The sequence below is a fragment of the Perissodus microlepis genome, chromosome 5, assembly GCF_051167445.1.
Source record: "Perissodus microlepis isolate ML-2025 ecotype Zambia chromosome 5, ASM5116744v1, whole genome shotgun sequence".
NCBI lineage: Eukaryota > Metazoa > Chordata > Actinopteri > Cichliformes > Cichlidae > Perissodus > Perissodus microlepis.
In genome coordinates, this window is record NC_140465.1 from 29,121,572 (window position 1) to 29,148,481 (window position 26,910).

The 26,910-nt window shown below is 39.7% G+C and overlaps 1 protein-coding gene across 1 annotated transcript in view; it reads left to right on the plus strand.

The window, feature by feature from the left end:
- LOC146387556 (plexin-A2-like) overlaps positions 1-26,910 on the plus strand; it is an 81,081-nt gene that overhangs the window by 17,043 nt on the left and 37,128 nt on the right. The window contains exons 3-5 of the mRNA XM_084929236.1: positions 74-256; positions 16,550-16,684; positions 24,108-24,208. Of these exons, the coding sequence (XP_084785362.1) occupies positions 74-256; positions 16,550-16,684; positions 24,108-24,208 (419 nt within the window). The remainder of the gene's footprint in view (positions 1-73; positions 257-16,549; positions 16,685-24,107; positions 24,209-26,910) is intronic.

Here is a 26,910-nt window from a genome sequence, read left to right on the forward strand (position 1 = left end):
ACACAACTCTCTGCCATCATTATCTTAATCTTTTCTATATTTTCACCCGCACACCCTCCCTCTCTCCACGCAGCCTGTTCCCATTGATGATCACTTCTGCGGTCTGGATATAAACCAACCCCTGGGGGGTTCCCAGCTGGTGTCAGGTCGGACAGTGTTCACTGAGAGCAGGGACAGGCTGACCTCTGTCACTTCCTACATCTACGGTGGACACAGTGTGGTCTTCCTGGGCACCAGGAGTGGACGACTTAAGAAGGTGAGTGCAGCTATACACTAACAGTCACTGGCAAACATGAGAGGATTTTTATCTTGTTTTAAAAAGAATGAAATCTGAAATGCATGAATTGTATTGTTTGTGGTGAATTGGTAGATCTCAAGACATGGGAAAGATGAGAAGAGATTACGCATCTTTTGATGATTTACCATGTTGCGTTTCTACACAAAACACATCAAAGATTTCTTAAGGCTGCTCTGCCTCCTGTGATAATTAGTTTGGGGTCATGTGGTAACATGAAACACCATATGAATGGCATGCCATGAAATTTTGTGTTAACACTACATTTTGTTTTTGCTTATGCATTTTTAAATGTATTTTTACATGATTAATTATTCCCTGTAACACTGAACGTACTTAAAATGTGCAAACATGACACAAAACATGCCCGTGGCATGCTCTTACACTACAATCCCATGGCATCATATTGCGCTTCAATAAAACTTTTGGGTGAATGAATAAAAGAAAGGAAATGGGTAACTGCCTCCATCATTCAAAGGGACTGACAAAATGAGACACTTCAAAATTAAATGTGTTGTACAGTATTTCAGGACTTCCCTTTTATAAATATTGGCGATTTACATACTTTTTAGTCACAAATGCTGTGTGTCTATTCAGCTTATCTTTAAACTTTACTTTTTCAAGTTCTAACATGAAAAACTGAAAGCTCCAAGCTCAAGCCAGGACTACATCACTGTGACAGCAGGTTCATTTCTCCACCGTGCAATCAGATATTCTGAGCTTAACTATCTCAATCCCATATTTGGCAGCTTTTTTAAACGAGCTTAGCAGAACTGCATGGCATGATCTGATATCGAACATCATAATTGCTGCTGCTCCAGGATCATCACAGGAGCTGAGCAGTTATGTGTTTGAGATATCATATCTTTGTAACTCAGGGGGAAAAAAAATGCTGCATGTTGCAGTCAGACTCCTTACAAGTTCTAGCAAGTGAGCTCACATTACCCCTATTTTAAACTCCTCACACTGGCTCCCAGTCGATTTTGAGAATGCTTTTTCTGTACTTATATACAGAGCACTAAATCGACTAGGTCCAGATCATTTATCTCAACATCTCATTAAACACACTACTGCTCGCAGTCTTCAGTCGCAGGATCAAAATTTATTAGTTCTTCCTACCAGATTGAAGACTAGCAGGGGCAGAGCCTTTCAGTCTGTGACACCTAGAGTCTACCACTCCAGCTACGTTTAGCTGACTCTGTGGACTCCTTCAAAAAGCATTTGAAAAGGCTTCTGTCTAACCAGGCCTTCTGCTGAGATTATTTTTTTCTTTCATTTATTACTTTTTAAATCCTGTAACATGGTGTCATACTGATAGCAATAGTTTTTTTTAAACAATTTTTTTTTAAATGATTGCAATCATTTTGTTGTGCAGCGTTTTGTGACTTTATGTCAGTTAAAAGTTCTCTTCAAATAAAGCACTTGCATACTAATTACAATAAAAGACATTTGCCTTTAAGGGTTTCTGCCAGAAAAGCGTCTTAAGATATAGTTAACACTGTGCAAGGATATGCATTAATGCAAACTATGATATTTAAACATAACCGATCAGTTTTAGCATCTAAACTTACCCAAACATCGATTGACAGTAACTTAATAGTGCACGAAGTCTAAAAATAATATCTCCACATTGGACACAAACCCCCACCATCACATTTTTCTCTGCAGGAAGTGCTAAACTTTGGTGTTTTGCCTGACTTGCAAAGCTGTGACATCACAAACATGTGACTGGTCAGTTCAAGTGATGGTCCTGGAGCAACGTTAACATTATATTGTAGAAGCAAAGCAGATACTGTTATATCAGATACATCTGCTGACACGACAAATTTTTCATATTTTTCAAATTTATCAAAATCTCTGCGATATACACCGCTGAAATACATCACGTCTGGCAGCTTTTGTGTCTCACCCACGCGGATGTAATAATGATCCCTAATCCATTAACAGAAATTCATACAATAATCTGTTCAATTAATGATCTAATTAGCATAACTGGTTTTGTTAAGTATATCATGGTTATTATGGCAGGAGGACATTACGCAGCTGAACAAAGGTACAGCAGCACCACATTTTGTGCTTCAGCCCTCAGACAGTCGCTCTTAGTTGAGAACAAATTGATGTAAATCTCCATCCATGACTACTTGAGCCAAAACTGAAGCGCACGTCTGTTCCTTCAGTTCCTTTGTGTTAAAGTAAAAGGACATTATGCAGCTGTAGTGGCTCTTGTTTAACAGTGCCCTGGTGGATTTGGGGTTGAATAGCTTTTAGCATTACAAATTACTTCGAGGACCACTTCACTGATTTAGAAAATTATTTTGCCCCGCTTAATAAGAATTTTTACATGTTTCTAAACATAATTAAATGTAACTAAGTGTTCTGTGCAAGTTTTAGTTCATGTTGCTCCCTAAAACTTCAAAAACATGTGTGTGTTCTCTGCTTCAAACCCTAAAATATGATTTCCAGTTCTTTTCAATTCCAGGATTCAGCCTCATGGTTATAGCGCCTTGTACGAATGTCTTAAAATCTAATGTTAATTTTCTTTTACAGATAAGTTGGTGATATGAAACATTTTTTTTTCTGTAAAAGGCAAAAGAGACCAAATCCAATATTAAATTGACTAGTATTTCCTGTGCAAATCAGATGTATATTATTTTAAATCATTCTGAGCTACCATTCTGAGCTTAGTTGCTGTCAAAAAACTGCTAAAACACACATAACTGTTTCACATTTACACTGGGTGACATGTTTCTTTATAACAGCGAACACAAGCTCTGTAGTTTATTTTGAGTCATTCAGCAAATACCATTCTGTTTCCATTATATAACACAGCAAATCTGCATCTGAACATAGCCTGCGACAAATTCTCTTTTTACACTTGTTTGAGTAGCACTGGATTAACTATGGCTCCTAGCTATTTTAAGAAAAGCCTTTTAAAGATTTAATTTTTTAGAAACAAGGTCAAAAGCCTTAGACAAACACAGTCCAGGGTCAAATGCTTTAACAGTCTGAATAAGTCACTGTGGATTTTGGTATTTTCTTTGTAATCATCACAAATCTTTTTTTTTTTCTTGTGCCGTCCACATAATCACAGAATCCCTGAGCAACCTTGGTACCAGCTGCCGTGCCAAAAATAAAATGCAGAACACGAGCTAACTGGCACCCCAGTTCACGCCTCTCACACATATCTGCCGTGTGCGTTAGCACTGGAAAGCCTAACAAGCGCTGGCAGGAAAACAACGTTGTACATGAACATGACTTATATCTCTACAGTGACAGTAAACACAACACATGGGCCAGCCAATAACTGTGCTACATAATTAGAGCTTAAAAAGATATTCATGGCTGAAGAACAGAGAGCCTCTGGTTGTAGAGCTCCTAGCTCTTCTATCAAACAGATACCAACAAAGAAACTCTCTGAAAAGGCCACAAGTGTACTTCGGGTGACTGTTTAAAAGGGGATGATAGTGCATACTAACAGACAGTCTTCATGTTGTTACACATTTCAGCACATTATTAACCGTTTATTGACTCTGTCAGTTGTCTAAACGGTAGCAAAACTTGTTGTTTTATCTAATTGGCAGTCCAAAAACACAAAAATATAATCTGTTTATCCACCAGTGTGTGAATGCGAGAGTGAATGAATAGTGGCATTGTAAAGCACTTTGGGTGCCTTGAAAAGCGCTATATAAATCCAATCCATGATTATTATTATTATTATTATTATTATTTAATTTGAAAAAGACAACTCAAATCTTCATATCTGAAACTGACTCAAAATAATCAACCGGATACCAAAAAAAGTCTTTCTATTAATCATTCATTTATAATTTTAACTTTACGGTTGAGTAATGGAGAAGCTTGTCAAATATTTTTTTTAAATTCTCAGGTGCAGGCCAAGTATACTAAGCCCTTCACAGTCTATTGCATGTGTAACTACTCATCAAGGTAAGCCTAAAAGAAATTCAGCTGAACCTGCCTTGATGAGGCAGGCGGGGAGGCAAGCAAAGAAAAGCAATCAAACACAAATGCTCGCTAAATATGTTGCTGAATTGACTGACAAAAATCACACAAGTATGAACTACTCAATTCTTCAAGATTGATGTGTTTGTCCAGTCCCACAGACCACGGGACGACCCCTTTCTGTGGGATTCATAAAGTTGATTCAGCTCATTGTCTGTCATGTTTTGTACTGTAGCAAGTTATTATAATCAAGTTCCTATAAAGCTCATTCTTCTGATCTAACTGAATTGACTTGTTGGGACTGCAGGCACTGGTTCCTGCACAGTTGTAGAGCGTGCAGCTGACTGAGGAAATGTGTGAGAGGACTGTTGTGACATTAGCCCGGGGGCCGCAGTCTTATGAGGAGCAATCTGTCTGACACAACGCACACACACATACTGGTCCAGACTGGGGGCACAGATAGCATCACTGCAGCTCTTTCATTTGATGAGCCATCGGGGAAAAAGACAAGATAGGCTGACAGTGGAGGAGAGAGAGAAAGAGAAAACAGTAAGGCAATGTGAGACAAAGAAAGAAGGATGACCACTGGGGAAAAAGGAGAAGCAACAGATATGGAGGAAGAAAGGCAGGGATATTAAGTGGAAAAAAAACAAGGACATATTAAGAATGAAGGGGAAGTAAGACTGGCAAAAAATAAAAATAAAACACTGAGAGAAAGGGAGACTTTGTTTGTTCAGGAGGTAAGCATTAAGTTTTGGGTGAGCAGTAGTAATCCATCGTTACCGCTGTTAAGTGCAGCCTTTAAAGGCCAGAGTTTGCCATTACGCTGACAGAACATGCAGGCATGATTCAGACTCCCAGGAGCCTCTAAGGAGCACAGGGTCACCCCTCCAATCCTATTCTATCACCCCCAAATGGACAGTCTCAGTGGAAATGGGGCATGACAATAAATATCATGAGTGGATCACTGCAGCAGCAGGGCCATAGCAAAGGTCAAGCCTGCCACAGAAAGGGTGTAACCAGGGTGAAAGGTCACCAGGATAACCATCTTAGTATCCAGGCTCCATGCAGCATATGGATGCACTCATCAATGTGTCTCGATTAGACTGCTCCTGTTCCAGCTATAATAGGACATTTCAATCATCATCTGCTGCAGCTTTGTAGCCATAGGTGGTTGATTTTAGTGAAGTAATATGACCCTGTGGGTGACTCGAGGCTGAACACAAAATGGGGCTTTTACACTTAGCAGGATGTATGCTAATGAGGTGAATCCGGATAGAAGTGATTATCTCATCCTGATCCTTATTAAAATGCATTCTGGTCTCAAGGTATGAGGTACAGAAATAGTAGATGCAACTTTCAGTGGCACAAATACTGTCTCACGCCAAGGTTCTAACAATTTATGTGCAACAATGACGCACATTTATCCGAATTCAGTGGTTCTGTTTTGCTCATGTGATGCTCTGGAACAAATCTGAACAGCTTCATAAAAACTGTCCATAAATCTGAACAGCTTCATAAAAACTGAGCTTTCAGAAAGAAAGAATCTCTTTAGTCTACACACAGTGATTTCATGTCTGTTTAAACAAACACTGAAAGAAACACTGAAAACTCATACGTGGGAAATAGAGAGAGTGGAGAAACGATTTAAAGTGCAAGCCTTAGGATGGAAGGAATGAAATGAATGATTATCACCGATCGAATAACTAGTTTTATTGTGCTTTTCTTGGCAGTATGTTCTGAAATCTTGAAAGTTAACAAGAAACTTCTTTGTCAAGTCGTGAGGTGAAGGTGATCAATCCTTAACAGTGTTTCACACCCTCGATATAGTGAGGCTGAATTTTTACGACCAGGTTCCCATACCTAGAGATCTTTCAGACTTCCCAGTATATATTTGTTGAACAAATCCAGGTCATATCAGGTTTTCGCCACACTTTGATTGATGGTGGGATATTTTTTTAAACGCACTCGCATATGTTTAGGTCAATTTTTAATTCGATTTCATTTATATAGCACCAAATCACAAGCATAGTTGTCTCAAAGCCCTTTTATATTGTAAAGTAAAGACCCCACAGTAATACAGAGAAACCACAATAATCAAACGACCCCCTATGATCAAGCACTTGGCGACAGTGGGAAGGAAAAACTCCCTTTAAGAAAGAAGAAACTTCCAGCAGGCCAATTGGGGGTGTGGGGAGTGTTAACAGTAATGTCTCTCTCTCATGAATGCACTTATCTTAAATGTGCCATGTGCATAAAGAAGGTTTCTGAAAGGATAATCAACAAAACTAACATGACTTCCTTGTTTAAAGCTTTATGTTAAATCGTATATAGTCAAAAGTGGTGTTTTACCCTGGTAGAATCCTGAACAGTGATATTGTTGCTTACAGGCATGTCTACAGTTATCAGTTAGGTTGATGGAATCATTACTCGTCTCCGAACCAGCTTTAAGAAGATTAAATAATTGTTGGTGTAAAGAGGATACAAAGCTCACTGTAGGAGCCATTTTCGTGTTTGCATGCCTCTAGTTGTCCCTTTTTGTGTTTGTAAGTGATTGCATTTAAGGCAGGAACATTTAATTAGGGTCGCTGGTCGTAAGGACCAAACAGTTTGTGATCGCTGTGCTGTTGTGATTTATGTTTGATAATGTTGGACATTAAGATGAACTGTGGAACGGCAAATGCAATCAATGGTGAACAATAAATGTTTAAGCTGACAAGATAACAACAACGCTGGAGTTATTGGACTTTCTCAATAACACAAGTTTTCTTTCATAACAGTGGCACTGTGTCAGCTCCACCATCGAACACCTCAGTGGCTTCAAGCGTAGCCTCTACACTCAATGCAAGGGGTTAACAACATACATTCTGTTTATAGCTTTTTATAATTCTGCATCAGATTTTACCTGCTGATAGCACCACCATAACGCCAGATGGCTGTAATATGTGGGATGAGGCTGCATCAGTAACCATGGACATTCTGTCCTCTACTTTGTGATATACACACACGAGATCTTTAAAACTTCATTATTACAAAGTCCAGACTAAAAAGCAGCAGATTATGCTTCAGATTGCTTCATATTATTTTTATCATTTGGAATTCCTACTAGCATCAAGCTCTAGTAGTACACACCACAGTCACAGGTCCTGTGATCCAATCTTTACAGCTTGTGTAGTGCAGACTATGATAATTAAGCAAAAAGTATATTATATATGCTGTACGTTCATGTAAAAGAGAAAGTTTTGATAAGACTGTATGCAGTGGCAACTGAGTACACCCACACTGCTTCTATAGGAAAAAAGAGGGAATGTAGCAGCTAGGTGCTGCTAAACAGTTCAGCTCATTAGCTGATCATCAGCAAATGTGACCACCTCTGTAAAACCGAAAGGTTTTGCTAGTTTGCTGCTTTTCTAAAGTGTTTGGGTGTGTCTTAACACAAAATATTCTCAGAAGTGGACGTCCCAGCGAATTCAAGAACACGACAGCAGGTTTAGGCTTCCAAAGTTTATCTTAAAAATGACAGAGAGGGCCAAATTGCAAGATATTGGCCCATAATGCATAACACTGTGTGGGGTAAAAAACAAATACCAGTGTTGCAGTGATGTTAAGGACAGGACATGGGCACCTTGGAGTCACTGAGTCAACTATAAATGCCTCTGCATACCAAAGTGTTCTAAAGTCAAATGTGAGGTCAAGATGAATCAAGATGTTACAATGGTAAAGTCAATGTCCACTCTTCAGCTTAACTGAAATGGCTTTGCAGGGTCTAAAGAGAGCTGTGCATATACAAATACCAGTAAACCTCAATGAACTGAAGCTGCAGAATGGGACAAAATTCCTCTGCAACAATATAAAAGAGTGGTAGAATTATACAGAACACCATTGCTTCTGCTTATTCCTCCTAAAGGTGGACTACACAGAATCCTGTGAAAACTTTCCTTTTTTAATTACATATTTTTCACTTGGTCAAAACATTTAGGATAACACTTCTCTTGACCTTTTTGTACAAAAGACAGCCGGACTGTAAACTTTTGCCTCTTTGCTACCATAGTCTAGCAAGTACCTAAGCAGCAAACACACTGCAGAATGACTTTATGCCATTTCTTACCCTGTGGCAGCCTCAAACACATAACAAGTGATGAGTGGAATTGATTTTCTGAGGAAATGTTGCTGCTGAGCACATTAATGCTCAGAAGGACTGTGCCATGGGACTAGGCCATACAGAGTGGAACTATGTGCTCTTCTGACAAAGTGAGCAAATTAAAAATATTGTGCAACTCAGTACGAGATGCTTCCAAGTTTCTTGTAAAATTTATCCTATGTAGTGCTTTTCTATGTTCAGGGAGAAATCAGTGAAGTCATCGCTGTTGCAGTAACATTTTATGATTAACTCATTCGTGTGTGCCACAGGACTTTACCTTAGGTAGACAAGGCTGACAAGCATCACAAATTAGATCCCTGCAGCTGCCTCAGCCCTATTCTCGAGCAAGCCAGTGATGCCTTTACTATTCAATCACTGCAAGAAAACTGCCTCAGTGGTGGCAAATATAATTTGAAGGATGCATTTACGAGTGCAGTGTAGAACGAAATAAAAACAGACCGGCACATTACCTCAGCGGCTGCAGCTACTCAGTAGCAGTATTTCCCTAGAAATGGTTGAAAATGTTAAGCTCACGGCAAATAAAGCCTTAGTCAAATACTCTCATGTGCAAATAGTGGATTCATTACAGCTTATAAAGACAGTTGACCGGCTGAAGAAATCCCCGAGTGAATGGATAAATGACTTGAACTTTTCAAAGTCACGGTTGTAAGGGGGCTGAGAAAGGAAGACGTGGTGATTGAAATCATAAGAATGGGGAGGAGAGCAGGAAAAATAGATTTGTTTGAGGCTACTCTGAGAAGAATCTTCGTCTTGCATTAAGAGCACCAGACCTTAAGGGTAAAAATCTTTAGAGCGGATCGCAATTCGATGTCTCAGTACAGCTAAAATAGTATTAAGAGAGGCAATTTGGTGATAACAGAGAAAAGTGTACATCTTTCTTCTTTTCCTTACTGGCTTTTATTTAGCAGCTATGTTTCCCTCCAACTCTTTGTCCTCTCTTCCTTTATATCTGTTCTTTCTCTTGTGCGGTCACACAAATGGAAACAGGACTGTGACTGCATTGCGGTCAGGAAAATGAAGACCATACGGGTGCAATGAATTGTTCCACTGTCCCCCTCCCACCGCTTTTGTTGATGGGCCATGGGAACCTGACAAACAATGGGAATGATTGGAGGGATGGGGGCTGCACGGAGGAGGACAGGAAACAGAGAACAGGAAACCATGTCCTCAAGGAGACAGAAAAGAAGTGAACATACACAGACTGAGCGGAGACTGTGGTCAAGTTGTAGAAATTGTGGAATGAAAACCTGGAAGCTTGCCATGCAGCTGAAGGTTAAAGCGAACTGAAAATTTGGCTGCTGGAACTGGAAGGCTTTTAACAATAAATCTCAAAAACACACATGCATTCACACACACACACACACACTTGAATGTCATGACCTCTTTTCCAACCCAGTTGGCAATCGCGTTTTAGGTATGCACTTGCCAACATACAGCGTATCTAGTGGCTGTGATCAATATGCTCCTCTTTGTGACTGTGGTTAGCATAATGGCTGAATGATTAGTCGTGTCCTGTAATACACATCTCCACCTCAGTGACACTCTTTGTGTTCATTAGCTGCTGCAGCTCGTCTCTTTAGCATTCACAGAGCCATGATGGATATGCGGGCTAATCAATGCACGCTCTCCTTGGCTGTCATCTACAATTGGACCATATGCCAGCCACTCAACCTTAAAGGTGGACAGTTGTCTGGCCCTTATGTTACTGCATGCCCTGTGTCACAATACGGAGTCAGCCAGGGAGCATCCACTGTGAGTTCTATGCCAAAATCTGTCTTGTTTACACTCTGAATACATATACTTCGGATCTAGTCTTGCGTGTATAATCATTCTGCTCCTGTTTTCAGAGTAATGGAAGATTTATGTGTGGTTTCCTTGCAAACGTTAGTCCTGATTATTACTCTTAATGGTTTTAGATGAAAAACAGTACATTTCATGAAATGGTTGCATGGAGGAGTATGAAATATTGATTTCTGGCATAATGTGACATAAAGACTAGAAAACTGTTTGTTTAAGAACAGCTATACCAGGCTTGCCATGTCTAGGTCAGAGTGCGTCAGACAACTGGTCTTCAGGGACAAACCTTGTCAGAGTGGCAGATTGGGAATGATTTACTGAACAGACTGCTCTTTGCCTCCTGGGTCATCATCCATATGTTTAGGTTAACTGGGCACAGCTTGGTTGGCCATATATGGACAGAATTTCTTTCTCAAGTTTGGCTGGTCAGTGCATAAACATAAGAATCATCTGCTTTACAATGTTTCTCCATTTTCAGGAGAAAACAGGTCGTTTTAGACATTTATGAGTGTACTTCCTCTGCTTTAATATCGTTGCCTGAAATCAATCCCATCTGTAAATACACACAGGAGAGACTTTTGACTGAGTGTATTACTCATACGAGGTCTGGCAGCTTTACAGCGGAGCCAAAACGGCTCAAACCAAGCGACATCTTAGAAGTCTTTTTTTTGTTTTCTTTGGCTCTCACAGGATAAGAGTGGAGCTCAGCATTTAAGATGCAAAGCCATCCACTAGAAAGCTAGGCTGTTTTCGTTAAGAGCCCATGGGCTCAGGTTGCATATCTGTTTGTAGAGGCCAAACTAAGCTGGGTTGTTTATAACCATCACAGGTTCTGCAAGGGAATTTCAGCAGCAGGAAGGATATTGCTGTTATTGGCTTAAATGTTATTCATGGGTTAAATATATATCCTTGTCAGCTGGGATGAGAGAATGAAATGGGAGGCACACTGAGGTCATACTGTATGAACATGTGGTATCAATGGCAAAACAGTACAGTTCTTCTGTTACATGACAAAGACCACACAGGAAGTTCAACAAAAAGAGGTTTCCTAAGGTTTTTTGGAAAATATGCAGTCCTTGGTATTGACTTTAAAGCAATGCCCTAACTACTTTACCACAACCCTATTTAGACATGTGATCCATCCACAGTGGATCAAATCTACTATTAAACATGAAAAAAAAAGAGCAAAGCACAACCAAAAAGCATTTGAGGTGCTCTGAAATCTAGCACAATGCTGAAGTGTAACTGCACAGCCAATACCTGTTCACAGGGTCTGTCCCCAGAGACGAAAGCAACAGAAGTAAAAATGAAGTCAGTCTGAAATTAGCTGTTGTTCCCTCTATCCCATTAAAGACTAAAAATACCTATACATATACAGACTGCCTTGAGCTTTGTAGCCTGTAACTGTTAAAATCGGTCAAATTAGTGAATGATGCTTGACTGGGCAGCAGATTGTGAAGGCAATTTTGTCTTTAAAATATTTAAACTGTTAATTCTTACTGTCCCCAAGGTGAATGGTTACATGAGTTTTAGAAATTATCTGAATTTTATGTGGGCTGTATTAAAAAAAAAAGTTAATGGTTCAATACAAGTACTGCCCTGTAAGTATTCTTATGTGTGCTCTGCAGTCTAACAGATTGTGTATTGATCAAACAAGTAATCATACACACAATTTAAAACTACCGATTTATTGAAAGCAGGCAACAGACGAGTACAAGTGTGTAATTTATTTTGTTTGCATGCCTGTGTGTGCAAATGTGTGTGTAACATCCAAAAAACAGGCTCATTATAAAACCAATTAAACCCACCTTACTCTCATTATGAAGCTGTAGGGCTTAAGAAGAGATTGAGGACCTGTTGTACTCCCAGAGGGCTTCTGCCTGGTCAGGCCTGCTTTAGATGATAAAACCACTTTTAAATCCGCTGAAATCAAACACCACAAATCGGTCGTGATGGGTCAGTATTTTTTTCCGAGTTCATCCCTGTATCCCTGGCCCCTGGTCAACCTCATTATACACCGCTCGGTATCTGACCTCTAAACGGTTGTGCTGGGCTTTCTTAAACATTGTTTCACTGCAGAAATGTTCACATTCTCTGGTTTCTGTTTGTGCTGCTATTTATGAAAAGAAGAGTGTGGGAAAAATAATGTAAACTGGCTCCATTACTGTGTGGGATTTTGATACAGGAGAAGAGGAATAGGATAAGGAGGAGGAGGAGGAGGAATAGTAGCTCGAGCAGACAAGGAATGAGAGCAAAAACAGAGAGTGAGCAAGCGAGAGCGAGAGAAAGAAGCTTATTTCTGAACTAAATCTGTCTTTGAAATAACTATTTAAAGGATAATTTGTGCATGGTGTTGAGTTATTAACAATCTGACAGGTGAGAGACAGTGTCTGTCCTCTTATGATCTGGATTTAAGAGGCCATCCTGTGTTGCTATTGTAAATGCAACTTTGGTGTTAACATAGAAGACAATGACATATCTTTGCTTCTCCCCTTCCACCAGCCGCATACACCAACAAACAGACACACCCGTTAGCACATATTTATGCCCCCACCCCTCCACCCTCTTTTCATTCTTGGATGGCAGAGCTGACGGTTGGAGAGGCACAGCTGCCTGGAAGGTGGAGGCATGATTGATTGATGAAGTTTTGGTGCCCAGGGGATCCAATCATGTAATCAGTTTGTATTGATTGACTGTCCCCATTGAGAGACTGCTGAGGCTCTGCCGCCATGTGTGCAAGCTAAGCTTGGCACACATTCAGAATCTTCTGCAGTCAGATTTGATTTGGGTGGCGAGGTCGCCTAAGTCCACGTGTTGGGATTCATGCTGGGAAGTCTGTCATAATCACACTGCAGACGTTCCAAACCGCTCCCACAATTCTCTTCTCCAATTCTTCATTATCTTGTATTTATTTTAATTATTATGATTGAGAAATTAATTCAGCTTTACTGTAATTGCATCACATGTTTAATGATCCAGTCTCCTTGGAATTTAAATGGGGCTTCCACCTGGGTTTGCATAGCTAATGAGATTTTTTCCCCCTTGCCACTATGTTTTTTTTCCCAGACTCTTGTTTCACATTTCTGACTTCTATTTCACTTGTCAAGTTAGCATCACTTTAGTGATGCAATGCACATCATTCCTTCACCAGCATTACAAAAAAAGGGCATTGTGAGTGCAAATAAAGGTATTTTTGTGAAATATAAAATTGAAGGACAGCACTAAGGAGAAAGACAAACAAGACAATTTCTGTCTTTGCGACAAAATGATGAAAAATGAACACTTTCAATATATCACTAACATCTAGTTATACTGAGAATAACAATGGCTTTTTCAGCTAAAAGCTCTTCTTAAGATTGACAACTTCCATATCAGTGAGCCACTTTTCACAAAGACAGACCTGCTTATTTGTTTGCTTTACCGAAGCAGCACACCTTGTTTGTTGGTAGAGGTGGGAGAGGAGAATCGAAACCGCTTCACCAGTGGGCATTCGTTTTCTATGCTTGCATTTAATGAGCCCCAAAAGATTTCTCTCTGAAAGTCACTCCAAAGTCAAATTAAGGCTGAACTTGCTAAACACGTTTCAAAACTCAGATGCGTCACTGCTTTAACCTCAGGGGTGAATGTGGGTCAGAGGCGCAATAACCAGTTGGACTACTGAATGAGAAGCAGCTAATCTGTCTTTCCCTTTTCTTCCCCTCAGTCTCACCACAGGCTATAAATGTACCTTGTCTTGGTGGCACTGGGTGAACACGCTAGCAAAACTATTGCAAAGCGCCACAAGTCAGGAATGTAAATGAAGGAGAATGAAATAAAATGTAAAGCAACCACAGACTCTCCATTTCAAATACCCTCACCGAATTTATTGTGTAAGCTTTCAAACACACATTGGGAAATCAGAGGTAACTGTTGAGGGAAAAACAAACTGTGACTAAGCTGTGAGACAGACATTTTTGAATTTGCTTACTTGCTGTCTGAGAGCTAGATAAGAAGATCAACATCAATTTCATCTTGGTGAAATCCACAGCTGTGATGTTTGGTGCCAAATGTTAGCTTATTATAAAGCCTGCGAGAACTGGCATTAGTAGCCAAGCAACGTGAAAGGTGCTTTCAACTAAAGCCTACTTAAACATGTTTTTGGAACATGGGATAGAATATAGCATATAGAACTATAAAATCAACCGTTATGTACTAGAGTTGGACCGATCCGATATTACGTATCGGTATCGGTCTGATACTGACGTAAATTACTGGATCGGATATCGGAGAGAAATAAAAAATGTAATCCGATCCATTAAATATCAAAAAAGCACCTCACAAAACTTGCGACATGGCGTAACTCAGCTCATAACCGTAGCACGTTGCAGCAGTATGCGTCACGAGATAGAGCGGCTGTGTGTATTTGTAGCATCCGGCATTTCATCTCCGAGGAAGTTATCCCAGAGAGAAGTAAAGCAAATGTGCAAGTTCATCTCTGAATGTTTGTAAAGCATTCCAGCGTTAAGCTTAACAACCGATATATGGAGCGACTGCCTCTTCTCTCTCCCTCCCTCTCCTGCTGCTACTTCAATCATGAAACTGATCAATGATCAGCTGATCAGCTTTTCTGTAGCGAGTTCGTCTCTCTTGTTTGTTCATCGCCCACTTTGCACCAGAAAGAGGAAACCAGCGGCTGAACAACAGCAGCACGTTTAACCTTGATAAGCTGTTGTTAGAATTTATTTAATATTACTTTCTACACCAGGATCTTTTTCTACGCAGCTGACGGCTGGTAACTGTGCAGGGGTGGATCTAGCAAAGTTTAGCCAGGGGGGCCGATAGGGCATGAACAGGGAAAAAGGGGGCACAAAGACATACTTTTCTTTCTTATTCTCATATAAAATGTCTAGCTTTTAATAAATAATTATCCGAATCTTACACCCAAAGTTTTAATCTGATGTAAAATGTATAAAAGTCCATTAGTGTATATAGTAACTATTAAGTCTAGTAAGCTATACTACTTTTTCCTTTGGGAAGGTACCATCTGTGCAGTCTGCAATTCTGTTGAAGAAAGATGTTGAATCTGTTTAATTATTCTTGAAAAATAATTTATTTCTGGGCATTTTTTTCACACACTGCATCAAATTGAAGTTGATTACGTCATTTAAGCATCATGAGGTGGAGGGTGGTTCCTTATTTTTTATTTTTTTTGCTGGGAGTTTTAGAACCCTATTAGTTAGGTTGCTTACTCTTTAAAATACCAGAATAGGGAGGATGGAGTAGGTTTAAGTTTATTAGATTGATCAGTATTGCTGAACTATGAAATATTATGGGTGTATCTTTTGCATACAGGTATAACAGAATAGCTTTAGTGTTTGTTTTTTTTAACTTGAGTATGAACTTAAACAAAAAGCAGCAAAATATTTAAAAAAACAGTTTTATTGATTAAAAAACACACTATATCGGCCGATATCCAAATTTATGATATCGGTATCGGTATCGGACATAAAAAAGTGATATCGTGCCATCTCTATTATGTACTGAAGTTAATTCCTGATCTACAGCTTAGCAGGTTGACTAATCTCTCAGATCTCTCAGGTTAAGTTTGTTTGGTATTTAATGGTGTTTGAACACCATTAAACTCTGAAAAAAATCCTTCAGCTTGCTTTCTAAGTAGACACAGCTCTTTAATGTAACAACTGATGAACTGCTCTTTATTTCTCCTCTTTGAAGACATCGCTGTACTGAATTAACAGAGATTGAATTGTTTTTGATCTCCTCATTTACAGTACCTACTACTTAAACATTTCCTTTGCATTTAATTTCAAGTTGTTCTTTTTCATTTACAAGTTAACAAGCTGTTTTGTCTGTCCTCTCACATAAGTGCCTTTTTAGATAATGAGCTGATGTTCTAATGGACCGCTGGAAGGGAGGAGCATTTATTTACAACCGATTAGCCATTAACGAAGAATAAAGCGTTACTGGCTTGTATAGTTTGTATGGACCTTCATTACAGTTGTATACTCTGGAGAAATGCATTGATGGTTATTGCTTCACATTTTATTGAAGTCGTTACACTGCTGTGCACCAAATGGAGCCAAGAATGGTTTCCTTTAGTTTTACAAGTTAAAGTGGAAAAACATACCAAACTTTACACATAACAGTGGGTGATCATAAAACTGAAAGCAAAAGCCATCCGCGCATATTTCTTATAAAGCTGACATTTAGTTTTCTTTTAACAAAACATAGAAAGCATACAAAATCTTACATAGTAGAGAAGAGTCCTAATTCTACAAATGTACAGTAACCATTCAGTCACTGTCTCTTCATCTCTGTGTTTGTCTATGCCTCTGCAGGTCAGGGTGGACAGCCCTCTGGAAGGAGGAGTGCTGTACGAGACAGTGACTGTGATGAAGGATAGCAGTCCCATCCTCAGGGACATGGCCTTCTCTCTGGACAGGAACTCTCTCTATGTCATGTCTGGCAAGCAGGTGAGGAAACGCCCTCATGTTGGTGCTGCTGTCAAGAGAACCATTGGAAAAGCAGGATGATGCAGCAACAGATGAGGCTGTCCTTCAGCTGGAAGCCCACAGGTTCAAGCCCCTATGACAGCGAGTGTTCGGCATGCTGACATGTCCTTGAGTTAAACACAACACGTGTAGCACGAAATTTAGAGTTTTAGTTGACAAGAAACATACAGTATGGAAGTATTTTTGGAAATCGGTTAGTGGAAGCGGTTTTGAACAAACATATTAATAATGATGATTAGATTTGGATTGAGGGCCAAAACAAATAAATAATCCTTGTTTTTTTAGGCTGTTGCAAAAAGAAATGTTCTGCACATTCAGTTAAGATTAGTATTTCTGCATGGAGCTTTGGAATCAGAAGTAAAACGGTTTCAAATCAAAAACATTAAGCTATGCTAAATTATAAATTAATACTGTTTATTTGGAATTGAAGCAGAGGATTATGACTTATCCTTAAAACAATAATTCCCTTACATTCATGAACTGTACGTCTACAGAAGGGATTGTTAAATATGCAGACGGTGTGTAAGAGGATGGACCACTGCTCCAATTACTTATCCATGCGAATCGACTTACAGCGCATGCATCTTTTGTACGTAACACACACACACGCACACACATCCCTTACAAAACCAGTGGCGGCTTTTTTTTTCTGTGTGGCTATATTCCACCTCATCTGCTCCTCACTTGGCCCAGCATCACAGAGGCGAGCAGTTGTTGTCGTTGTTGTTGGACGATATTCTCTGCACTCATTGGAGATAAGAGTGAACAGTGGTAATCACTTTCAACTCCCATCAAGTGATTATTTTGGCGCGCTGGCATGCCACTGTGAAATGGGATTAGGTTTCAGTGCAGCCAAAAAAAGAAAGAAAAAAGTCTCTACCACTGCTCTCGGTTGTCTTCTGACTGCTGGAATTTATTGAGCCAGAGTCACAGGACAGAAAGCCAAAGGGCAGTGGGACAATTGCAGTTGTGTCAGTTACATCAGAGTGGCTCTGACTCTTTCCTGAGAGCCTGAAAAACAGTCTGAAAATCTATAAAAGCGTCAAGTTTAAGACAACACATAATGTCATTGGAGGAAGAATAGAGACAGTCTTGTGTTGGGTGCCGTCTTCTAAAACAAATCAAGGCAGCTCTTCCTTCTGTGTGATAGACTGGAAGAGACAGGGCATAACTTATTGATGAGCTCTGGTCGTTCAAGGAGAGACACATGCTTCCTTCAAGGAGATAGCCAGCTATTCTCCTCACTCCGCCTTCAGTGACGCACAGTAACAGAGCAATAACCAAACCCTGCTTCGCCTGGCATTTTCTCTCAATATTAGAACAGCTTTGGCTTTGTAGCCTCCAGGAGCTTGAAACAGAATAAAGCCTTCCGCTTTCTGTCTCCTCCTCCATCTTTGCTCAGCTTTCCCTTTAGACTTCCCCGTATCATGGGTAAGGAATCCCCCAGGGAGAGGGCTTCACTCACAGATTTCCCACATTTCCAGTAGATCCCAGAGATGAGAGATTTTCAGATTCCTGGGAGCCAAACAATACAGAAATGATGTGGAATGAGGAGCGAAGCACAGACAGATTTGGCTGAGATCAGCCGACCCTTGTAGAATAACAATGAGCCCCTCTGTCTCCTGCCGGGTGAAACATGCAGGGTTAGCATGATGATGAAGAGTGAGGATCGTGTGTATGTGTGTGGATGTGTGTGTTTTTGTGTCCTCACCAAAACACCCCTTGGAAGCCATTATTGATATGGAAAAAAAATCTTCACAGCAGTTAATCTTTTTTCTCACTGTATGCCTTTAGTTTGATCATTTCTAAGAATAGAAATGCTCAGAATCCAAACACACTAAAACCTCACTGAATGTCACTCTTCAGTCTGTGAAGTCATGGCTAAGGCTTTAAACCTAAAAGAAGAAGGGGGGGAAAGTGCTGCAGGGTTTTTCCAGAGCAATCTTTCAAAGTGCCACTCTGTGAAATGTAAAATCATTGCTTGAAATCCAACCCAACCATTTCTTTGTTTACCTGTGCCTATTTATTAACCCTTGCCTGTATGTGAGAGTACAGTATACCAGCGTTTCCCAGCCTATTTTGTGGGACCTTCCCCCAAAACTCAGATGGGCTGAAGCACGCCTTTACCAACACACCTATCATGGTCCAAACGTGTTCATTTGAATTGTTTCTAAACCGCATAGATATTCATCAGCAGCCACATGGTACATCTTTCTCTGTTTGTAGACAGATGTTGTAATTGCAATTTAAAAATGAAATATGGATCTAAGATGGTTTATATTTGTCATCCTTATTTTCTTTCCTTTTGATTTAGTTTGCATTCATACTACTGTAACACTTCCAGAATTTGCAGCCGTTTATCAGCACTTATCCACTAATGAACTCAGGTGTTGCTGTACTGTTAACACGGGCTGGTAGGAGCTGTGTCTTGCGAAGTGAATGTGCTGTGCAGGTGATTTAGTACTTCTTCTGACAAAATCAGCCTCTCACTAATCTGTAACCTCATTTGTTTATTGCATTATTATGAAATCATATTATTCTTAATTAATCAGAGTTACGCTGTCATCTAAATATACAGCCTGACAACTACAGAGTACCTTTTGAGTTACAAATTATTCTGTTGTGGAATCACAGCAGCCAGGGTGCTGAAAGGGCCAAGAGAGTTTCAAACAGAAACCTCTCTCTAAAGGTGTTCGCTTAAACTAACGTAACATGTTTTAAGTGTTTACAGCCGATAAAGTGAAGAAATTAAATTTAACAGAAATCTGCATTACAATGTTAATAGAGACTTTTTTCATATCCTGAAATGGTAAATGGACTGATTCTTATTATTCACCCATTCACTTCTAAACTCAAGTGCAACTAATAAACATTCACACACATTCACACTCCGATGAACGCATCGGGCAATTTGGGGTTAGTATCTTGCCCAAGGATATTTGGCATGTGGACTGGGGGAGCCAGGAATCGAAACACCAACCTTCCGATCAGTAGCTGATCTGCTCAACATATATTAATATTTTTATATTTATGATTTAATGTAGCACAATTTTTGAAACAGCTATAGTCATACTGTAAAAGGCTGGAAAGGTGTTGGATATGCAGTGAAATGCGATGCAATCATGTAGTCATGTGATGGCTGTGGATTTTTCCAAATCAGACTGAGGATATAGGATGACAGCATCACAGAGGTCTAAAAGCCTGAATATTCATCTGACAGCATTCGTAAAGTTCCAATAAATCCGGATGAAAGTGTTACAGAGATAGTGAATTGGTCAGATAATAAGGTCGAGCATTAGTGTAAGGCCATCCCAGATGTTGCGAGACGATAAAGATTTTCCCAAAGCTAGAAAAGTGGATGTGATCATCAGCCGATTCTACCACGATACAATGCTCAAAAGCAGTCAGAATGAGATTTTGCCTCTGGGGAAAAGGGGCATATTTATTGGTTTACTGTGATTGCTTGAAATGAGGAAATACCATGAAAAAACACAAGGCAAACAAAAGCTTGATGAGAAATACTAAAACTCCGTCTAGTTATGAATGATTCATGAGGATCTACAGCACGCTGAACATCCACTGAGAAATTGTGCTTAATTTAAGCAAACACGATTGTAGACATACATATATATAAAGGACACACATATACATTATGTTCTCATATGAACATTGCACAAATTTTCCTTTCTTAGCCATATTCCAAGATGAACAGGTATCTACTTGAGATGTATTCTGTAACAAAGAAAATTCAAATCCCATACAAATTTACTGGTGTGGAAATACATATTCTTAAGTTGTTGCAGTCGGTGATCTCCACCAGTGCTCTCTTCTCGTAATTTTCCAGCTTGTTTTTTACAACTAAAAATATCTGAATTTCGCCCTCCTGTTTCAGCTCCCTGTTTAGCCAACTCAGAACCAGTGACCATGTCTTGATTTCCCCTTGGACTGCCTCATTCTGTTTATCTGTGGGTGTTCAGGTCACTACAAAAAATATGAATATTTAAATAAACAACAGCATTAGCTTGTGCTTTCACCCGCAGCAATACCATGGCTGGTCTTGTGTCTGTGCGTTTTTATGGTAAAATATGCTCCTTGAAACTACTGTAGCAAGAACTACACAAAGATCATTTTCCAGTACTTCTGTAGATGTTACTACATGTGTCAGTCTGGGATAACTTTAGATCAATTTTGTCAATGCAATAGAGTCACAACCATTCAAAATATTAGGGGTGTGCAACTGAGCTCAAAATGAAAGAAGAGTGTGAAGATGGGTTTGTTCTAACCAATGGTTACAGAGAAATGGCTTCATCATGGAGCTGTGTTGTTTCTGTGTTGGTGCTTTAGATGATAAATTAAACATGGGTATAGCCGCCAATCTGAGAAGTGTCTCCAAACCTGGATTCTTTTTAATGACCAGCAAAGGATGACTACTACATAAAGATCTCAGATTCCATAAAAGTCTTTGGGATAATGACTCCTGGTGACTCATTGTGTACTCTTAAGAAACATTAGTCCCATTTAGAGTCAAATAGAGTGTAAGCAGAGTATGCTTTAGGGTGTGGGTACTTTGTGATTAATAAGCTGCTTCTATAAGAGTCTGCAGCATTCTGTTTTGCTCAGTCAGATGCACACACCACTCGCTGCTATGGTACAGCGTGTGATTAGCTCTATGCAGAGTTTTGCAGATGCAAATCTACATGTTTTAGTGCCGTCTACACATTACAAAGCTTAGTGGCATTGCTGCTGTTGTTTGTTGGCACTGAAGATAAAATTGCCAGACATACAAATCATTTTAAGTAAATTGACAACCAAGCGTGGAAACAAATTAAAGATGTAACTGCAGCCATTGTTTTTGCAAGTCATCTGTGCTTCTTTGAATTCTGTTGTTTGTTTTACACAACTGCCTATTTATAGTGAAATATGGTTGTTGCCTTTTCTGTTCATGGCAACTTTTCACCCAAACAGATTTTTACTAATGCAGTTTCAACATATTGTATCAGATTTATCTAGATACATTTGAAAACTATGAAATGTTGAGCAAGGTGTTCCAATTAGTATCTTTGATTTTCTATTTTATGTCAAGTTGTTATGAGTGGCTTAAGTGTGCAACAAAACGCAGAAGTCCGTGTGATTTCACTTGTATGTATGTATTTAACATGTAAATTAGTAAGTCAATTGTGTAGCGTTTTTCCTTTTATGCTTGCCATCAAATTGTCAAACCCTAACCCTGGTGTCAGCCAGCTGGCTGGGCCTTTCACAACTCCACCCATGGGACACATGACCTAAAAAGACAAAGTGACAGGAGGGTCACCACAAAGTGATCTTGAATGAAATAATATTTTGTTGTCTTGTTATGACCATCAAAGTGGACTTTATGCAACTGATATTTCTGAGGCTTGCTATATTTATCATTTTATTAGGTGCAACACAACATGAAGGGTGGTGTACTGGAGACCTTCTGAATGGATGCATATCATGTAACTGTAATAGTGTAATTGATCCAGTGACCGTTGTTGTGTTGTAACTTACCTTTGTGCCTGCATCTCAAATATTCCTGTTTATACACACACACACAGTTTATTATGTGTGTTTGTGTTTATACACACACACACACACACACACACACACACACACACAGGACATATTGTTTGAGCTTATTTGGATTCAACTCAGTAAGACCGTGCTCAGATCAGTTCCACTAAATGAATCAACCCTGATTCTTCGGTGCAGGTTTCACATCTGATTCTCAGAACAGACAGTAGAAAACAGAAGATCCATAGCTCTCCCCTTGTAAAGGTCACACTGCAGACCAACTTTGTTAACTTAGATGAGCTTCAGTCTACAACAATTCATGGATTATTTCTACTGCGTCAGATATGTACTTAGAGCCCTCAGCTCCACCCGTGCTGCAAAATAATTTTGTTAATGGAATGCACCGAAGGGATTCTGAACTGCTGGAAAAAAGGGAGAAAGTTATTTCGAAGGGAGCAGCAGATAATCCATTTTGCCAACACAGACCTGAGAGAGCACCCACTTATGCTATCAAGAGCACCGGAGACACTCTAATCCATAATCCACTCTTCATTTGTGATTGCTTACATCAGGAAATTGCTTGCATCATATGTCCAGACCCAGAATAATAACAAAGTATAAAATAGCTGGGCTCAGGCTGCGGGTCTAACTGGTTTTGTATGCAGGGGTGGTGCAAACGCAACAGCAGCTAATGGAGAGCTTATGCTTTGCCAGACATTCATGCATGGAAGTGGTGCTAGAAGTAGAGAGTGTGGCAGCCTGTCTGTTAGAATGCGTTTCTGTCTGCGCAGATGTGGAAAATAGTACAGACCTATATAATATGGCTACAGTGTAATATACTTTATTGGTGCGTAAGAAAATCCTTTATTAAAGGTTATAAAAAAAAGTTAAATATGAAGATTGCTGCAAAACTGCTTCTCAGATTTTGGTGTCATTTCAAGTCATTTCTGACAAAAAAATCTGGCAATTCTTCATGTGGGTAAACCCACAGTACTGCATACTGCAAATTTGTGTCTGCAGCTAGAAAGAGAAAAAACGGGTTGTTTTCCTTTGGGATATTTCAGAGTGCGAGCTCTGACGAGGCTTCCTTATAGTGCAAAATAGGCAAAATGATGAAATGGGCTTTGCTCACTCATCATCAGCTGCTTATTATTTCGTCAGTGTTTTATTTGCATGCCTTTGTTGGCCTTATTTCCACTCCATGACATCAGTATAATTGATGCACAGGTTGATGGCTTTTGGATAAAATTCTATTTAATACACTGTCTACCCAGTTTAGACGTGTCATATGTCAGTATTCTGGATTATTGGTCAGTGCTTTTGAATTACTTTATTATCATTTTATTTAGATGTCCCACTATGTGTGAAATATGATGATAAAATAATATATGTGGCACCTCTAAGCAAATTTCGGTAGCCACATCTATAACAAGTTTCAGAGGATAGTTTGTATAAGACCAATGTTTGCATATTTCTGTATGACTATTTTGGGTGTCCAGGTGGCCTGGTGGTTTGGGACACTTACAGATATTTCCGGGTTCAGATCAGAAAGCTAATAATGCATGCATGTTATTTTTGCATCACCATTTTTCCATGTTTCCTGTCTGGATGTCCACTGAAGATTACACAGTGTGGGCACAAATGTACCACATTTATCTTAATAATGTAAAATTGATTGTAATCTAAATTGGACAATATGTTCATGAACATTACAGGGCTCCTACTGGATTCAAGACTCTTTACAGATTTGCTATAGATTAAAAAAGATGTTAATATTGCAACAAGATAGCACTAGAATTTATAGCATTGTTTTTTAAATTTTTTGAGCTGTTAAACTGTTCCTCTTGTTTAGGTGGCTCAAGTTCCTGTGGAGGCCTGTGAGCAGTACAGTACATGTGCTGAGTGTCTGAGCTCTGGTGACCCCCACTGTGGCTGGTGCGTCCTGTATAACATGTAAGTCCACTCACTTTATCTTCTCTCACAATCCCATACTCTCATCATAGCCCAGGGATTTAAAAGCACAAAATTACTGTATGTAGTCACATGATTTGTTGAGTTTAATATAACACAGTTATTGTACTCCATGGAGTTTGCCATTATCAACAGCTGGCAGGATGAATATAAAGCCAGGAAGTGGTTACTGGACAGTGTGATCCCTCCTAAATAGCGCTATTTGGGACAGCAGAAACTGCATGCCCACCAGATTTTATTGTCTGTCGCACAAGAGGAAAAGGGGTGTTTAATGGAGGAGGGAGGGATTAGCCTTACAGCCACAGCAGGTGTACCAGCTGCACCTCTACATACCCGGGGAACATTTTGGACCTGACGGGGCAGGCTTATCTCCTCCATCTTAATTATCTGACCCCAGGTTAGCTTGCATAATACCTCGATATGGAGCAAAGGGGATTCAGAAGATTAAAACCCTGTGTTTCTGAACCAGCCGTCGTGTTGAATCTGACCTCAGCCAGGGATTTACTGCTGTCATCATATGACGTCGTCATTTCAGCCAGCAATATCTTGATGGTGATCAGCATTATTTAAATTGCAGCTCTCTGCTTTATCAAACTGGGTGGGAAGAAGGAAAAAAAGTGCTTTTTAAAATCTAAATTACTTCATTAAACAGTTGTTTTTTTTCTCCCTGAGTACTGACTTTGTCTGAAAGTCCCATTAAACTGTTTATTTAAATTAATGCCTTACACTTATCAGTGAGTAGATAGGCTGCTGTTCCCTCAAGTAACCCAAAGTGAATCATGATCTCTCACACTGCAGAATGAGACTACTTTGTTTTTCTGTCTATTAAATCCAGATTGGGGTCTTTTTCAGCTGCCTGAATGACTCTCTCAGTGTGGCACATACACTGCTTTCAGGATCTCAGTTTCCTACCCCTGGCAGGGTGAACCAAAGAACCTATCTAACAGAGTGTGTGTGTGGGGGGGGGGGGGGGGGGGGGGGGGGCGTTTCTGAGCATGCAAAGAGCCTGAAGGAAACACGAACAAATGGTTCCATCAGACAAAACACGGTGGATAAAAGAGGGAAAAATAAAAGGCAATGAAAGACAGTCAGAGATGAAAGACGGTTTTTTTTCAGGAGCACTTCATCTGATGAGCGGTTAGAAGGTGACCGTCTACACTGCTGTGGCTGCGGTCCGCCTCAAGGAGCCGAGCCAGCAACAGCTGTCACCACGTTTCCAATGCACCTTTATATCGTGTTGTAATTACAGCAGAGGCCTCAGTGCTCTTTGAGCTCTTTCAGGAGGTGCCACCCCCTCAACAGCCTCTGAGAGTGGATTAAGTACCTTCTCCCCTTGCTGCATGTGTTACATGTTAAAAAGAAAGAGATGATGGTGTACAGTCAAAATGCTCTCTGGATTTGCTTTCTTAGTTCAACTTTACAGCACAGATACGCTTTATTAATTCTTTTTAAACAGTGTTTGTGTTTAAGTACAGCATAGAAACCGTACAGTCTGATAGAGTCTCTCTGAGAGAAAACTGCTATAATGTCTCCATAAAAGATGGTAGTATCAATATAATCTCTACATCAAATCCTACATTTCTAAAGCTGGCCAAAAAAAAAAAAGATTTAAAGGTCCTTTCCACTTCTTGCCATTACTTAAAATATCTTTTTACTTTGCACTTCTCTCTTACGGGATTATTCTAAGGTCACAGTATGCTGCCAGCCCTTTCACTTTTACTTTTAATTGCCTGTTGGAGTCTGGGAGTTAAAGCTATTCTTCTATTGCTCAGTAATTTCCTCTGCGCAAAAAAAGCAAAGTGAAATGTTATAGAGACAACCAGCATCTTAAAGTCATTTATAGGAAATAAAAAGTAATTGGACACAATTGGAAATACTTTTAAATGCTATATAAAACTTAATTCATATCAACTCAGTCTATATTTGCTATATATTATATAATATGTCTGAAAAAGCAGATATGGATGGCTAAAGGTTTTATCTAAACTTGGATTTAGCCAAAGTAGCAGCACTGGTTCTATGAATGGGAATTGGAGAGAGCTGGGTGATACGACAGAGAGGAGAAGGGTAGATATATTGTGTGCAGAAGACCAGGTGGAAGGGAAGCAAGGCCAGGAGCATTGGGAGTGGATTCAAGCTTTTTTATCATAGGAGAATAGAGGCTAATGAGGTAATCTTGAATAAATAGTGTTGTGGAAGTGAAGAAAGTGTCAGACAGGATCATGAATTTGAAGCTGGAAATCAAACAGGTGATGTTGAATGTTCTCAGTGCCTATGCCCCACAGGTTGGATGTCAGTTGGAAGAGAAATTCTGGAGTAAGTTGAATGAAGTGGTAGAGAGTGTCCCCAGAGGGAGAGATTGGTGATTGGTGCAGACTTCAATGTGTTAAGAGAGGAGAGAAATGCAGTAGGAAAGATGATGGAAATAGTTGTGGTGAACACGTACAACAATAAGAGGGAGGAACATAAGGTGACATTAAAGAGTGGAGGAAGCTTCACATGGGTAAACTGGAAGAAGGAAGAAAGTTGAGTCCAGGAAGGAGTTGAGACAGGCTCTGGTGGGTAAAGAAGATTTGTCAGATGACTAGGAAAGTGTAGTGCTGAGGTCAAGGTGTTTGGTGTGTTCAACAGACTCGGTGGTAGAATGAGAAAGTGCAGAAAAGAAAGAGAGTGGTTAGCAAAGA